This window comes from Thunnus maccoyii, chromosome 6 (assembly GCF_910596095.1).
Source record: "Thunnus maccoyii chromosome 6, fThuMac1.1, whole genome shotgun sequence".
NCBI lineage: Eukaryota > Metazoa > Chordata > Actinopteri > Scombriformes > Scombridae > Thunnus > Thunnus maccoyii.
In genome coordinates, this window is record NC_056538.1 from 34,834,422 (window position 1) to 34,851,484 (window position 17,063).

General features: G+C 44.3%; 1 protein-coding gene across 4 annotated transcripts in view; it reads right to left on the reverse strand.

Annotated features, from left to right (window-relative positions):
* Positions 1-16,761, reverse strand: part of wdr62 (WD repeat domain 62) — a 30,887-nt gene extending 14,126 nt beyond the window's left edge. For 2 of the 4 annotated variants that reach the window (XM_042414099.1, XM_042414098.1), the window contains exons 1-13: positions 16,488-16,761; positions 14,655-14,746; positions 14,436-14,498; positions 10,412-10,469; positions 10,161-10,328; positions 9,926-10,063; positions 9,598-9,780; positions 7,907-8,067; positions 7,632-7,821; positions 6,905-7,036; positions 6,030-6,184; positions 5,847-5,938; positions 5,475-5,600 (exon numbers count right to left, since the gene is read on the reverse strand). In XM_042414099.1, coding sequence (XP_042270033.1) covers positions 5,475-5,600; positions 5,847-5,938; positions 6,030-6,184; positions 6,905-7,036; positions 7,632-7,821; positions 7,907-8,067; positions 9,598-9,780; positions 9,926-10,063; positions 10,161-10,328; positions 10,412-10,469; positions 14,436-14,498; positions 14,655-14,746; positions 16,488-16,589 — 1,660 coding nt within the window. In that variant the 5' untranslated portion in view covers positions 16,590-16,761. The remainder of the gene's footprint in view (positions 1-5,474; positions 5,601-5,846; positions 5,939-6,029; positions 6,185-6,904; positions 7,037-7,631; positions 7,822-7,906; positions 8,068-9,597; positions 9,781-9,925; positions 10,064-10,160; positions 10,329-10,411; positions 10,470-14,435; positions 14,499-14,654; positions 14,747-16,487) is intronic. The other 2 variants (XM_042414100.1, XM_042414101.1) reach the window with 2 other exon arrangements.
* Between the last annotated feature and the right edge of the window lie 302 nt (positions 16,762-17,063).

The following is a 17,063-nucleotide window of genomic DNA, read 5'->3' on the forward strand; positions in this document are numbered from 1 at the left end:
ACCTGTCACCATGTCACTACCTGTCACCGTGTTACTACCCGTCAACGTGTCACTACCTGGAGACATGTTACTACCCGTCAACGTGTCACTACCTGTCACCGTGTCACTACCTGTCACCGTGTTACTACCCGTCAACGTGTCACTACCTGGAGACATGTTACTACCCGTCAACGTGTCACTACCCGTCACCGTGTCACTACCTGGAGACATGTTACTACCCATCAACGTGTCACTACCTGGAGACATGTTACTACCCGTCACCGTGTTACCACCCGTCACCGTGTCACTACCTGGAGACATGTTACTACCCGTCACCGTGTTACTACCTGTCACCATGTCACTACCTGTCACCGTGTTACTACCCGTCAACGTGTCACTACCTGGAGACATGTTACTACCCGTCACCGTGTTACCACCCGTCACCGTGTCACTACCTGGAGACATGTTACTACCCGTCACCGTGTCACTACCCGTCACCGTGTTACTACCTGTCACCGTGTCACTACCCGTCACCGTGTTACTACCCGTCAACGTGTCACTACCCGTCACCGTGTTACTACCCGTCACCGTGTCACTACCTGTCAACGTGTCACTACCCGTCACCGTGTCACTACCTGTCAACGTGTTACTACCCGTCACCGTATTACTACCTGTCACCGTGTTACTACCTGTGAATGTGTTACCCGTGAATGTGTTACTACCAGTGACGTGTTACTACCCGTAACGTGTTACTACCCGTGAACGTGTTATTACCCGTCACCGTGTTACTACCTGTCACCGTGTCACTACCTGTCAACGTGTCACTACTCGTCACCGTGTCACTACCTGTCAACGTGTTACTACCCGTCACCGTATTACTACCTGTCACCGTGTTACTACCTGTGAATGTGTTACCCGTGAACGTGTTACTACTAGTGACGTGTTACTACCCGTGACGTGTTATTACCCGTCACATGTTACTACCCGTGAACGTGTTACTACCCGTGAACGTGGTACTACCCGTGAACGTGTTACTACCCGTGAACGTGTTATTACCCGTCACATGTTACTACCCGTGAATGTGTTACTACCCGTGAACATGTTATTACCCGTCACGTTACTACCCGTGAACGTGTTACTACCCGTGAACGTGGTACTACCCGTGAACGTGTTATTACCCGTCACATGTTACTACCCGTGAACGTGTTACTACCCGTGAACGTGGTACTACCCGTGAACGTGTTGCTACCTGTGAACGTGTTGCTACCTGTCAACGTGTTACTACCCGTCACGTGTTACTACCCGTGAACGTGTTACCCGTGAACGTGTTACTACCCCTGAACGTGTTACTACCCGTGAACGTGTTACTACCCGTGAACGTGTTACCCATGACGTATTACTACCCGTGACCGTGTTACTAACCGTGAACGTGTTACTACCTGTGAACGTGTTACTACCCGTGAACGTGTTACTAACCGTGAACGTGTTACCCGTGACATGTTATTACCCGTGAACGTGTTACTACCCGTGAACGTGTTACTAACCGTGAACGTGTCATCCGTGACGTGTTACTAACCGTGAACGTGTTACTACCCGTGAACGTGTTACTACCCGTGACCGTGTTACTAACCGTGAACGTGTTACTACCCGTGAACGTGTTACCCATGACGTGTTACTACCCGTGACCGTGTTACTAACCGTGAACGTGTTACTACCCGTGAACGTGTTACTACCCGTGAACGTGTTACTAACCGTGAACGTATTACTACCCGTGAACGTGTTACTACCCGTGAACGTGTTACTAACCGTGAACGTGTTACTAACCGTGAACGTGTTACCCGTGACATGTTATTACCCGTGAACGTGTTACTACCCGTGAACGTGTTACTAACCGTGAACGTGTCATCCGTGACGTGTTACTAACCGTGAACGTGTTACTACCCGTGAACGTGTTACTACCCGTGACCGTGTTACTAACCGTGAACGTGTTACTACCCGTGAACGTGTTACCATCGAACGTGTTACTAACCGTGAACGTGTTACTACCCGTAAACGTGTTACCATTGAACGTGTTACTACCCGTGAACGTGTTACTATCCGTAAACGTGTTACCATTGAACGTGTTACTACCCGTGAACGTGTTACCCGTGAACGTGTTACTACCCGTGAACGTGTTACTACCCGTGAATGTGTTACTACCCCTGAACGTGTTATTACCCGTCACATGTTACTACCGTGACCGTCTTACTACCCGTGAACGTGTTACCCGTGACGTGTTACTACCCGTGACTTGTTACTACCCGTGAACATGTTACTACCCGTGAACGTGTTACTACCCGTCACCGTGTTACTACCCGTGAACGTGTTACTACCCGTGACGTGTTACTACCCGTGAACGTGTTATTACCCGTGAACGTGTTACTAACCGTGAACGTGTCACCCGTGACGTGTTACTACCCGTGAACGTGTTACTACCCGTGACGTGTTACTACCCGTGAACGTGTTACTACCCGTGAACGTGTTACTACCCGTCACGTGTTACTACCCGTGAACGTGTTACCATTGAACGTGTTACTAACCGTGAACGTGTTACTACCCGTAAACGTGTTACCATTGAACGTGTTACTACCCGTGAACGTGTTACTACCCGTAAACGTGTTACCATTGAACGTGTTACTACCCGTGAACGTGTTACCCGTGAACGTGTTACTACCCGTGAACGTGTTACTACCCCTGAACGTGTTATTACCCGTCACATGTTACTACCGTGACCGTCTTACTACCCGTGAACGTGTTACCCGTGACGTGTTACTACCCGTGACTTGTTACTACCCGTGAACGTGTTACTACCCGTCACCGTGTTACTACCCGTGAACGTGTTACTACCCGTGACGTGTTACTACCCGTGAACGTGTTATTACCCGTGAACGTGTTACTAACCGTGAACGTGTCACCCGTGACGTGTTACTACCCGTGAACGTGTTACTACCCGTGACGTGTTACTACCCGTGAACGTGTTATTACCCGTGAACGTGTTACTACCCGTGAACGTGTTACTACCCGTCACGTGTTACTACCCGTGAACGTGTTATTACCCGTGAATGTGTTACTACCTGTGAACGTGTTACTAACCGTGAACGTGTCATCCGTGACGTGTTACTAACCGTGAACGTGTTACTACCTGTCAACGTGTTACTACCCGTGAACGTGTTATTACCCGTCACGTGTTACCCGTGAACGTGTTACTACCCGTGAACGTGTTACTACCCGTGAACGTGTTATTACCCGTCACATGTTACTACCCGTGAACGTGTTACTACCCGTGAACGTGTTACTACCCGTGACGTGTTACTACCCGTGAACGTGTTATTACCCGTGAACGTGTTACTAACCGTGAACGTGTTACTAACCGTGAACGTGTCATCCGTGACGTGTTACTAACCGTGAACGTGGTACTACCCGTGAACGTGTTACTACCCATGAACGTGTTACTACCCGTGAACGTGTTATTACCCGTCACATGTTACTACCCGTGAACGTGTTACTACCCGTGAACGTGTTACCCGTGAACGTGTTACTACCCGTGAACGTGTTACTACCCGTGACGTGTTACTACCCGTGAACGTGTTATTACCCGTGAACGTGTTACTACCCGTGAACGTGTTACTAACCGTGAACGTGTCACCCGTGACGTGTTACTACCCGTGAACGTGTTACTACCCGTGACGTGTTACTACCCGTGAACGTGTTATTACCCGTGAACGTGTTACTACCCGTGAACGTGTTACTACCCGTGAACGTGTTACTACCCGTGACGTGTTACTACCCGTGAACGTGTTATTACCCGTGAACGTGTTACTACCCGTGAACGTGTTACTAACCGTGAACGTGTCATCCGTGACGTGTTACTAACCGTGAACGTGGTACTACCCGTGAACGTGTTACTACCTGTCAACGTGTTACTACCCGTCACGTGTTACCCGTGAACGTGTTACTACCCATGAACGTGTTACTACCCGTGAACGTGTTATTACCCGTCACGTTACTACCCGTGAACGTGTTACTACCCGTGAACGTGTTACTAACCGTGAACGTGTTACTACCCGTGAACGTGTTACCCGTGATGTGTTACTACCCGTGAACGTGTTACTACCCGTGAACGTGTTACTACCCGTGGACGTGTTACTACCCGTGAACGTGTTATTACCCGCGAACGTGTTACTACCCGTGAACGTGTTACTACCCGTCACCGTGTTACTACCTGTGAACGTGTTACCCGTGACGTGTTACTATCCGTGACGTGTTACTACCCGTGACTTGTTACTACCCGCGAACGTGTTACTACCCGTGAACGTGTTACTACCCGTCACCGTGTTACTACCTGTGAACGTGTTACCCGTGACGTGTTACTATCTGTGACGTGTTACTACCCGTGACTTGTTACTACCCGCGAACGTGTTACTACCCGTGAACGTGTTACTACCCGTGACTTGTTACTACCCGCGAACGTGTTACTACCCGCGAACGTGTTACTACCCGTCACCGTGTTACTACCTGTGAACGTGTTACCCGTGACGTGTTACTATCCATGACGTGTTACTACCCGTGACGTGTTACTACCCGTGACGTGTTACTACCCGTGAACGTGTTATTACCCGTGAACGTGTTACTACCCGTGAACATGTTACCCGTGAACGTGTTACTACCCGTGAACGTGTTACTAACCGTGAACGTGGTACTAACCGTGAACGTGTTACTACCCGTGAACGTGTTACTAACCGTGAACGTGGTACTACCCGTGAACGTGGTACTACCCGTGAACGTGTTACTACCCGTCACGTGTTACCCGTGAACGTGTTACTACCTGTGAACGTGTTACTACCTGTGAACGTGTTACCCGTGAACGTGTTACTACCTGTGAACGTGTTACCCGTGAACGTGTTACTACCCTTGAACGTGTTACTACCCGTGAACGTGTTACTACCCGTCACCGTGTTACTACCCGTGAACGTGTTACCCGTGAACGTGTTACCCGTGAACGTGTTACTACCCGTGAACGTGTTACCCGTGAACGTGGTACTACCCGTGAACGTGTTACTACCTGTCAACGTGTTACTACCCGTCAACGTGTTACCCGTGACGTGTTACTAACCGTGAACGTGTTACTCGTGACGTGTTACTAACCGTGAACGTGTTACCCGTGACGTGTTGTTACCCGTGAACGTGTTACCCGTGACGTGTTACTACCTGTGAACGTGTTACTACCCGTGAATGTGTTACTACCTGTGAACGTGTTACTACCCGTGAACGTGTTACTACCCGTGAATGTGTTACTACCCGTGAACGTGTTACTACCCATCAACGTGTTACCCGTGACGTGTTACTACCTGTGAACGTGTTACTACCCGTGAATGTGTTACTACCCGTGAACGTGTTACTACCCGTGAATGTGTTACTACCCGTGAACGTGTTACTACCCGTGAACGTGTTACTACCTGTGAACTTGACGGCAGTGATGGAGGCGGAGTGGTCATTCAGAGTCTGTTCCAGACTGTAGTTCTTCTCCAGGTTGAAGACGTGGATCAGTCGATCCCTGCTAGCCGACGCCAACAGCTTCACACCTGTAACAGCAACGGCGAGCAGTTACTCATGTCCAAGTCACAAATCAGTCACTTGACTGATTATTTATGGAATGGTTTTTACTATTTTCACCAGAACTCCAACTTGCTGCTGACACATAAACGTTAAAGTCTGTCCACTCTGCGTATAATCAATAATCATCTGAACTCCGGTTCACAGCATCTGATTAACAAGCTGCAGATCACCGAACCGCTGTCCAGGTGACGACCTTTGACCTGCTGTCGTACCTGTGGAGGAGGGGGAGAACTCCAGACACAACACCTCAGAGTCATGAGCCTCGATCTTCACCAGCTCGTCCAGAAACTCCAAACCAAAGATCCTGAACACAGAAACACACCGTCAGCCTCGTCACACAAGTCACAGATCTGTTTCATAAATGTTACATTTGAAAGTACAAACGTGTGTCTCACCGCAGGTTTCCACAGCGGTCTCCAGCTGCCAAGTGTTGTCCATCAGGACTGATCCCCAGCACTCTGATCCCAGCCTTCCCATCAGCCCCTGCTGCCTCCCCCTCCGCCTGCAGGTGCTGCGTGTTCTCCCCCACGTACAAGATCCTCAGCAGGTCCTGAAAAACAGACACTCATGATGCATTTCTGTGGGTGGTGTTGATGTGTTTGTGAGGGTGGTGTTGATGTGTTTGTGTGGGTGGTGTTGATGTGTTTGTGTGGGTGGTGTTGATGTGTTTGTGAGGGTGGTGTTGATGTGTTTGTGTAGTTGGTGTTGATGTGTTTGTGTGGGTGGTGTTGATGTGTTTGTGAGGGTGGTGCTGATGTGTTTGTGTGGGTGGTGTTGATGTGTTTGTGTGGGTGGTGTTGATGTGTTTGTGTGGTTGGTGTTGATGTGTTTGTGAGGGTGGTGTTGATGTGTTTGTGTAGTTGGTGTTGATGTGTTTGTGTGGGTGGTGTTGATGTGTTTGTGTGGTTGGTGTTGATGTGTTTGTGTGGTTGGTGTTGATGTGTTTGTGAGGGTGGTGCTGATGTGTTTGTGTGGGTGGTGTTGATGTATTTGTGTGGGTGGTGTTGATGTGTTTGTGAGGGTGGTGCTGATGTGTTTGTGTGGGTGGTGTTGATGTGTTTGTGAGGGTGGTGCTGATGTGTTTGTGTGGGTGGTGTTGATGTGTTTGTGAGGGTGGTGTTGATGTGTTTGTGTGGGTGGTGTTGATGTGTTTGTGAGGGTGGTGTTGATGTGTTTGTGTGGGTGGTGTTGATGTGTTTGTGTGGTTGGTGTTGATGTATTTGTGTGGGTGGTGCTGATGTGTTTCTCAGGGTGGTGTTGATGTCCTTACGTTGCTGTAGAGGTTTCTGTGTCCAGTGGGGGGGTCGGTGTGCCAGAGTCTGATGGTGTTATCAGAGGAACAGGTGAGGAAGGAGGACGGAGGCAGGCAGGCCTGAGTCGGATCTGACAGCTCCGGATACACCTGAGGACCAGAAACCTGTTACCTGCACCTCATAATCAATAATCAAACCTTCATAACTGCCACAACAGTCAAACACTGATCAAAGTTCCAATATTACTTCTGATGTCTGCTAGCGCTGGAAGTACAACTGGTAGTACTGGGAGTACGTCTGCTAGCGCTGGAAGTACAACTGGTAGTACTGGGAGTATGTCTGCTAGCGCTGGAAGTACAACTGGTAGTACTGGGAGTATGTCTGCTAGCGCTGGAAGTACAGCTGGTAGTACTGGGAGTGTGTTTTGTAGTGTTGGAAGTATGTCTGGTAGTAGTACTACCAGGTAGTAGTCTGGTAGTTTATATATATGTCTAATCATCTTAGAGGTTATTTCCGGTAGTATTTCTGGAAGTATTGTGTTGTATTTGGTATTACTAGAGTAGTACTGGAGGTATTAACAGTATCTCTGGTAGTGCTAAAGGTATTTCTGGTGGTATTGTTTCTGGTATTACTAAGTATTTCCTATAGTACTGGTGGTATTTCTAGTGCTCCTAGCAGTATTTCCTGCAGTATCGGTGGTATTTCTGGTGCTCCTAGCAGTATTTCCTGTGGTACTTGACTGACCTGGAGGCTCCACACACAGCTGCTGTGGTACAGAGCAGAGTACAGCTTCCCAACGTTCCTCACGTCTTTAACGTCCCACACATACACGCTGTGGTCGTTGTACACACAGGTCAGGTGCCTGGCAGCGGGGTCAAAGGTCAGAGCCAAGGTGTCGGGGTACTGAGCTTCAGGGCTGGCAGGTGACAGGCTGCTGTAGAAACACACTCAGTTATTAACCAGAGTATTTCTCTGTTGTTCTGTCAGTACTTTAATAGTAGTAGTTGCAGTAGTCGTACCCATGCTGTACACTCTGGGTGAGGTCGACGCCCAGGCGGTGAGGTCGGTGCAGCGTGGTGACATACTGCAGGTTGGATGGACTGAACACTCTGACGACACCGTCGGCACAGCCGCAGAAGATGAAGTCCTCACTGACCACCAGACAGCTCGCCGACTTCGTCTGTCAACAACAACAGTAGCGTCACAAACACCAACTCTTATTTACAGAAAGCTGACTGATCTCATTCTTTTACCACGTCGGGATAACATGAGCAGCTTCTGTGGACTACAAATCAACACCATGCGCAATTTATTTCCTCTCTACAAATACTGCACAACAACATGCAAACTTCTCACATCCATCAGCTCTGGTTAGTAGTAACCAGAGCTGTGGCAGTTTCTCCAGCAACATAACTGCAACCAGCAAGAAATGACGATCTGACACAATCACACACTCGATCTATACAAGCTAACACATGACGCTCAGCTTCAGCCCAGCAGGTGGCACCAGAACACCTCATATGACCAGAGAGAAGTTACTTTATTATTTTATCATTAAACTTATAACTGAAACTAAAACATTAGACGGAGCACATAAACAAGAGAATATGTTTAAACGCACAATCTGTAATTTCTGTCGCCAGGTGTTCAATCAAAACAACAACAAGAGACAGTTTGATGACGTTGTGAAGTAGTGTGGGATCATGGGAGTTGTTGTCTTCATTGTTAAACAACTAGCTTCTCCAGGTTAGCATACAGGTGTGCTCTACAGCATACAAGTGTGCTCTACAGCGTACAGGTGTGCTCTACAGCGTACGGGTGTGCTCTACAGCGTACGGGTGTGCTCTACAGCGGACGGGTGTGCTCTACAGGTGTGCTCTACAGCGTACGGGTGTGCACTACAGCGTACAAGTGTGCTCTACAGCGTACAAGTGTGCACTACAGCGTACAAGTGTGCTCTACAGCGTACGGGTGTGCTCTACAGCGTACAAGTGTGCTCTACAGCGTACGGGTGTGCTCTACAGCGTACAAGTGTGCTCTACAGCGTACGGGTGTGCTCTACAGCGTACGGGTGTGCTCTACAGCGTACAAGTGTGCACTACAGCGTACAAGTGTGCTCTACAGCGTACAGGTGTGCTCCACAGCGTACAGGTGTGCTCCACAGCGTACAGGTGTGCTCTACAGCGTACGGGTGTGCTCTACAGTGTACAAGTGTGCTCCACAGCGTACGGGTGTGCTCTACAGCGTACGGGTGTGCTCTACAGCGTACGGGTGTGCTCTACAGCGTACAAGTGTGCACTACAGCGTACAAGTGTACTCTACAGTGTACAAGTGTGCTCCACAGCGTACGGGTGTGCTCTACAGCGTACAAGTGTACTCTGCAGTGTACAGGTGTGCTCTGCAGTGTACAGGTGTGCTCTACAGTGTACAGGTGTGCTCTACAGCGTACAAGTGTGCACTACAGCGTACAAGTGTACTCTGCAGTGTACAAGTGTACTCTACAGTGTACAGGTGTGCACTACAGCGTACGGGTGTGCTCTACAGCGTACAAGTGTGCTCTACAGCGTACAAGTGTACTCTGCAGTGTACGGGTGTGCTCTACAGTGTACAGGTGTGCTCTACAGTGTACAGGTGTGCTCTACAGTGTACAGGTGTGCTCTACAGTGTACAGGTGTGCTCTACAGTGTACAGGTGTGCTGTCAACACTGACCTTCAGGTTGACCCAGGCCTCCAACTGTCGGCTGCTGTTGAACAGACAGAGCAGACCAGAGCTGGTGATGCAGTAGGTGCTGGACGCCATGAGGCCACGCCCACACGCCACCCCACTGAATACACTGTTCTTATGGTCGCCTAGCAGAGCTGACCGACCAATCAGAGGCACCGTGCTGTTCACCTGCAGAGAAGGAACCAATAACAACGTAAAATAAAAGAGAGAAGGTAAACCTGTTACTTCAGACTGCCGCATGATGACAGTGTAGGTGGGCTGTGATTGGCCGATCAGTGTAGGTGGGCTGTGATTGGCTGATCAGAGGACATACCCGTCGTTCTTTGGAGGCGTCCAGGTACCAGAACTTGACGTGTCGGTTGCCGGCGGTGACAAAGTAGCTGTTGTCCTGAGAGAAAGAGACGGCCGACACTCTGCTGGACACTTTGTTGGAGGCGATGATCAAACCCTTCTGCTCTCACACACACACACACACACACACACACACACAGAGTTATGATCAATAATCATCAATAAGAGCTGATCATTGAACAGGTCTCGGTGCTCACCCGCCAGTCCCACACGCTGACAGTCATGTCGTGCTGGTATCCCACGGAGACGATGTAGCAGCTGTTGGTGGAGAACGCCACGCAAGAAACTCCGTATTTATGAGTCTGAACCTCGGCCACCTGACCTCCGTCCACCTCCCACACACGCACACACGGCATGTGACCGCTCTGAAACACACACACAATCACATGATCACATGATCACATGACAGCCACCTCACCTGTGCTCCCAGGCATCCCTCAGCTCTTACCTCTCCGGTGACCAGATGTTTCCCATCATGAGAGAAGGCGAGAGCGCTGAAGGGCTTCCTGCAACACACAGACTCAGCTGTTAACAGTCGATACAGCCAAAAGATGCATTTCACATCATCTGACTCTCAGTACTACCACAGTAAAATACTGACTGAATATTTATCAAACATCAGTATCAGTGTGGCCGCACTAAACTGACAGGTAGAGGTACATCTGGTGACTAGAGGGCGCTATGATCCAGCAGCTTGTTAATGTTCAGACTGGGTTTACTGGTTGTGAGACGGAGAATCATTGTGATGTCGACCTGCTTTTGGATGAATCAGTGAATTTCCAGTGAGCTGGAATACTAAGTTAGCATAGTAAGCTAGCAATTAGCCGAGTGTAAACGTCAATATTGTGTTACATTTCTAGACCGCTGCATTATTCTGTGTTACGTTTCTTCACCTTAGTATACTGTACAATACTACACTATACTATACTACTACACTACTATACTACTATTACTACGCTACTATACGACTATGTTACTACGCTACTATACTACACTACTATACTACTATTACTACGCTACTATACTACACTACTATACTACTATTACTGAGCTACTATACTACACTACTATACTACTATGTTACTATAGTACACTACTATACTACTATGTTACTACGCTACTATACTACACTACTACACTACTATGTTACTACACTACTATACTACACTACTACACTACTATGTTACTACGCTACTATACTACATTACTATACTACTATTACTACACTACTATGTTACTACACTACTACACTACTATGTTACTACACTACTATGTTACTACACTACTATACTACACTACTATACTACTATGTTACTACGCTACTATACTACACTACTATACTACTATGTTACTACACTACTATACTACACTACTATGTTACTACACTACTATACTACACTACTACACTACTATGTTACTACACTACTATGTTACTACGCTACTATACTACATTACTATACTACTATTACTACACTACTATGTTACTACACTACTATACTACTATGTTACTACACTACTATGTTACTACACTACTATACTACACTACTATACTACTATTACTACGCTACTATACTACACTACTATACTACTATTACTGAGCTACTATACTACACTACTATACTACTATGTTACTATAGTACACTACTATACTACTATGTTACTACGCTACTATCCTACATTACTATACTACTATGTTACTACACTACTATACTACACTACTACACTACTATGTTACTACACTACTATACTACACTACTACACTACTATGTTACTACGCTACTATACTACATTACTATACTACTATTACTACACTACTATGTTACTACACTACTATACTACTATGTTACTACACTACTATGTTACTACACTACTATACTACACTACTATACTACTATGTTACTACGCTACTATACTACACTACTATACTACTATGTTACTACACTACTATACTACATTACTATACTACTATGTTACTACGCTACTATACTATTACACTATACTACTATACTACTATGTTACTACGCTACTATACTACTACACTACACTACTATACTACTATGTTACTACGCTACTATACTACATTACTATACTACTATTACTACGCTACTATGTTACTACGCTACTATTACTACACTACTGTTACTACGCTACTATACTACTATGTTACTACACTACTATACTACTATGTTACTACACTACTATACTACGCTACTATACTACATTACTATACTACTATTACTACGCTACTATACTATTACACTATACTACTATACTACTATGTTACTACGCTACTATACTACTACACTACACTACTATACTACTATGTTACTACGCTACTATACTACATTACTATACTACTATTACTACGCTACTATGTTACTACGCTACTATTACTACACTACTGTTACTACGCTACTATACTACTATGTTACTACACTACTATACTACTATGTTACTACACTACTATACTACACTACTATACTACTATGTTACTACGCTACTATACTACTATGTTACTACACTACTATACTACTATGTTACTACGCTACTATACTACTATGTTACTACACTACTATACTACATTACTATACTACTATTACTACGCTACTATGTTACTACACTACGATACTACACTACTATACTACTATGTTACTACGCTACTATACTACTATGTTACTACACTACTATACTACACTACTATACTACTATGTTACTACACTACTATACTACACTACTATGTTACTACACTACTATACTACTATGTTACTACGCTACTATACTACATTACTATACTACTATTACTACGCTACTATGTTACTACGCTACTATACTACTACACTATACTACACTACTATGTTACTACGCTACTATACTACTACACTATACTACACTACTATACTACTATGTTACTACGCTACACTACTATACTACTATGTTACTACGCTACTATACTACATTACTATACTACTATTACTACGCTACTATGTTACTACGCTACTATACTATACTACTATGTTACTACACTACTACACTATACTACACTACTATGTTACTACGCTACTATACTACTACACTATACTACACTACTATACTACTATGTTACTACGCTACACTACTATACTACTATGTTACTACGCTACTATACTACATTACTATACTACTATTACTACGCTACTATGTTACTACGCTACTATACTATACTACTATGTTACTACACTACTACACTATACTACACTACTACACTACTATACTACTATGTTACTACACTACTATACTACATTACTATACTACTATTACTACGCTACTATGTTACTACGCTACTATACTATACTACTATGTTACTACGCTACTATACTACTACACTGTACTACACTACTACACTACTATACTACTACGTTCTTACACTACTATACTACTACACTATACTACACTACTATACTACTGTTACTACGCTACTATACTACTACACTATACTACACTACTATACTACTATGTTACTACGCTACTATACTACTACACTATACTACACTACTACACTACCATACTACTACGTTCTTACACTACTATACTACTACACTATACTACACTACTATACTACTACACTATACTACACTACTATACGACTATGTTACTACGCTACTATACTACTACACTGTACTACACTACTACACTACTATACCACTACGTTATTACGCTACTATACTACTACACTATACTACCATACTATACTACAGCACTACTACACTATGCTATACTACTGTACTATACTATGTTACTACACTACTACACTATACTACACTACTATACTACTACGTTATTACGCTACTGTACTACTACACTATACTACACTACCATACTATGCTACAGCACTACTACACTATACTACACTACATTACTACACTACTATGCTACTACACTATACTACACTACCATACTATACTGATACGTTACTATACTATTCTACTGCACTACTACACTATACTACTGTACTATACTACATTACTATACTACTATGTTACTACACTACTATACTACTACAGTATACTACACTACTATACTATACTGATACGTTACTATATTATACTACTGCACTACTACACTATACTACTACAACTATACTACTACACTACTAATACTACTACACTATACTAGACTACTGTACTACACTATAATACTATACTAGTATAGTATTTCACTACTATACTATACTGCAATTACATAACAGCTGATCTTTGAATATTTGATATATTGTGAGATTTTATTGAAACGTTGCATCTTAAACATCTTGAATGTTGTTTTCATTTAAAACTTCCTCGCTGTGTTTTATTTGTCTTGTTTGTTTCTGCTGATCTGATCTGAAGTGTGACTTTCGTGATCCTGCATCACACAGGCTGACTGTTGTGAGATCCAGTATTGATCCAGTATTGATTAGAAAGGGAGAAAAGTGCGTGATGATGGAGTGTTTAGCTCACCTGGACGTGTTGATGATGTGAGTTTGTTTGTTCTTCTTCGGGTGAAGCAGCACGATGACACACCTGAAACACACACACTTAAATACTGATGCAGAAATGCATGCTGGGAAAACATCACACGAGTATACACTTAAAAAATGTAATTAATGTTTGTGATCACTTTCTTCTTCTATGGTTTTAAGCTAAACCCCTGTTGCTGTTTTTGGGGGCGTGGCTTACCCAGCAGGGTAGGCGATCAGCCCAGAGTTGGGGTCAGAGGTCAAACCGCTGCTGCTGACTGTGCTGATGCCCAGAACTTTCTCCAGACTGACCTGGAAGGAGACGAGCAGCTGAGTTCATTCTACCAACAACAAGAAGACGACTGACGAGCCGTTAATTAACACACAGGAGACTGATCAGCTGTTCTGATCATTGATTATTGATTATTGCTGAAGTCAGAATATGAACAGTTTATATTTCAGGTGGTTTTCAGTTAAAGCTGCAACTAATGATTATTTTCATTATCAGTTAATCAATCGTTGTTTTCTGGATTAATCAATTAGTTCTTTGGTCCATAAAATGTGATCAGTGTCTCCTAAAGATGATGTCATCAAACGTCCACAAAGATCCTCAGTTTACTGTCAACAGACTAAAGAAACTAATGACGATTCATCACTTATCAAAACAATTCATTTTCTGTCAATCAACTAATTGATTAATTGTTGCAGCAGCATTTTAAATCATCCTCATTTAACCCTGAAATACAGTTCAGATCAGCTGTTTGCCTGCTTCTCTTCCTCTAACTGATCATTTTCTTCATGACTGGATTCATCGTTAAAACATCAGAAAACTGTGAAAACGTCCGTTTCTCCGAGCAGACGTCTGGTTCTGTCCAAAGTTTCTGGATCAAACAAAGAAGTGAAGCTGGAATCATGAAGTCTGATGTTTAAACTCTTCACAACACACGTCTTCTTCATACTCAGATACTTCACTGTAGTACAAGTACACAAGTATTATGAGCTTGATGTAGTTAAAGTATTGCAGTAAAAGTACATAAGTATTATGAGCTTGATGTAGTTAAAGTATTGCAGTAAAAGTACATAAGTATTATGAGCTTGATGTAGTTAAAGTATTGCAGTAAAAGTACATAAGTATTATGAACTTGATGTAGTTAAAGTATTGCAGTAAAAGTAGTGGTTTGGTCCCTCTGACTGATATATTATTATATATGACATCATTAGATTATTAATAGTGAAGCATCAGTGTTAGAGCAGCATGTTACTGTTGTAGCTGCTGGAGGTGGAGCTAGTTTACACTACTTTATATACAGTTAGCTAGTTTAGTCCAGTGGTTCCCAACCTAGGGGTCGGGCCCCTCCAAAGGGTCAGCAGATAAATCTGAGGGGTGGTGAGATGATTAATGGGAGAGGAAAGAAGAAAAAACAAAGTTCTGATACACAAATCTGTTTTCAGTTTTTGGACTTTTTCTCTAATCTTTGATTTTTGCTGAAATATTGGATCATTTGGACATTTATTGAAATGAAAGCATGTGAGAAGTTTAGAGGGAAAAATCACTATTTGGTGGAGCTGTTAACAACTCATAGACATGTGAAATGTGACCCCGACTACACACTGCTTTTTGTAAGACGTCAAAAGCCAAAAAGGTTGGAAACCACTGGTTTCATCTTTAACAATGTGTTGTATTTTAAAAGCTTGTTATATTATCCATTGTGTCAAATCTTCATCTGAAAAGTAACTAAAGCTGTCAAATAAATGTAGTGGAGTAGAAAGTACAATATTTCCCTCTGACATGTAGAAAGTAGCATCACATGGAAATACTCAAGTAGAGTACAAGTACTTCAGTACAGTACTTTAGTAAATGTAATGGCCTTTTCTCTTTGTTGTGTCCAAACATTAGAAAAGTGCGTCACCGAGATTCACTCAAAGTTACTTCACAGCTGACAACTTTCACCGTTAAACTGACTGTTAAAACATATTTAGTCTGTTCGGTCGCAGTTTGAGTTGAAAGCTGCTGTAAAGTGAAACTCCGGCCGAGCTAACATTTAGCTCCTACCCGGCTGCTGGAGCCCTTCTTCGGGATCTGTCGGCTCTTCCTCCCCGCTGGATGCTTCCTCTTCGCGGGGTTCAGTGAGCCGCAGTCCGCTCCCTCCGCCATGACCCCCGCCTCACTTTAACTCTGATAAAGTCGTTCAGGAATATAAAACTACACAGGCCGTAACTCCAGAGATAATATCCGTCTACACTCCGATGTGTTAGCTTAACTTTATGCTAACTGTTGCTAAAAGAAACCCGACACCTCGGTCCGCGGCGGGACTGTGGTTCAAACTGAGTCCCGCCCACTGTCCCGATAAGTAACCAATGAACAGCCGAGGACTGGTGAAATTCCGCCCTCTGCCCACCAAAAAAACCAATGAATGGCCGAGGAAAGTTGACATCCCGCCCTTTATCCCAGAACAACCAATGGACGGCCGAGAACAGTCGAGGTTCCGCCCTCTGCCCAGGAAACAACCAATCAACTGAGGTTAACTTGAATTATTACAGAGTGGCCCTGCAGTCTGTTTAGCTCAGATATTATTATTGTCTTCTGTGCGCTAAACTAAGAAAATGGGTCGTTTTAATCCTTTACACT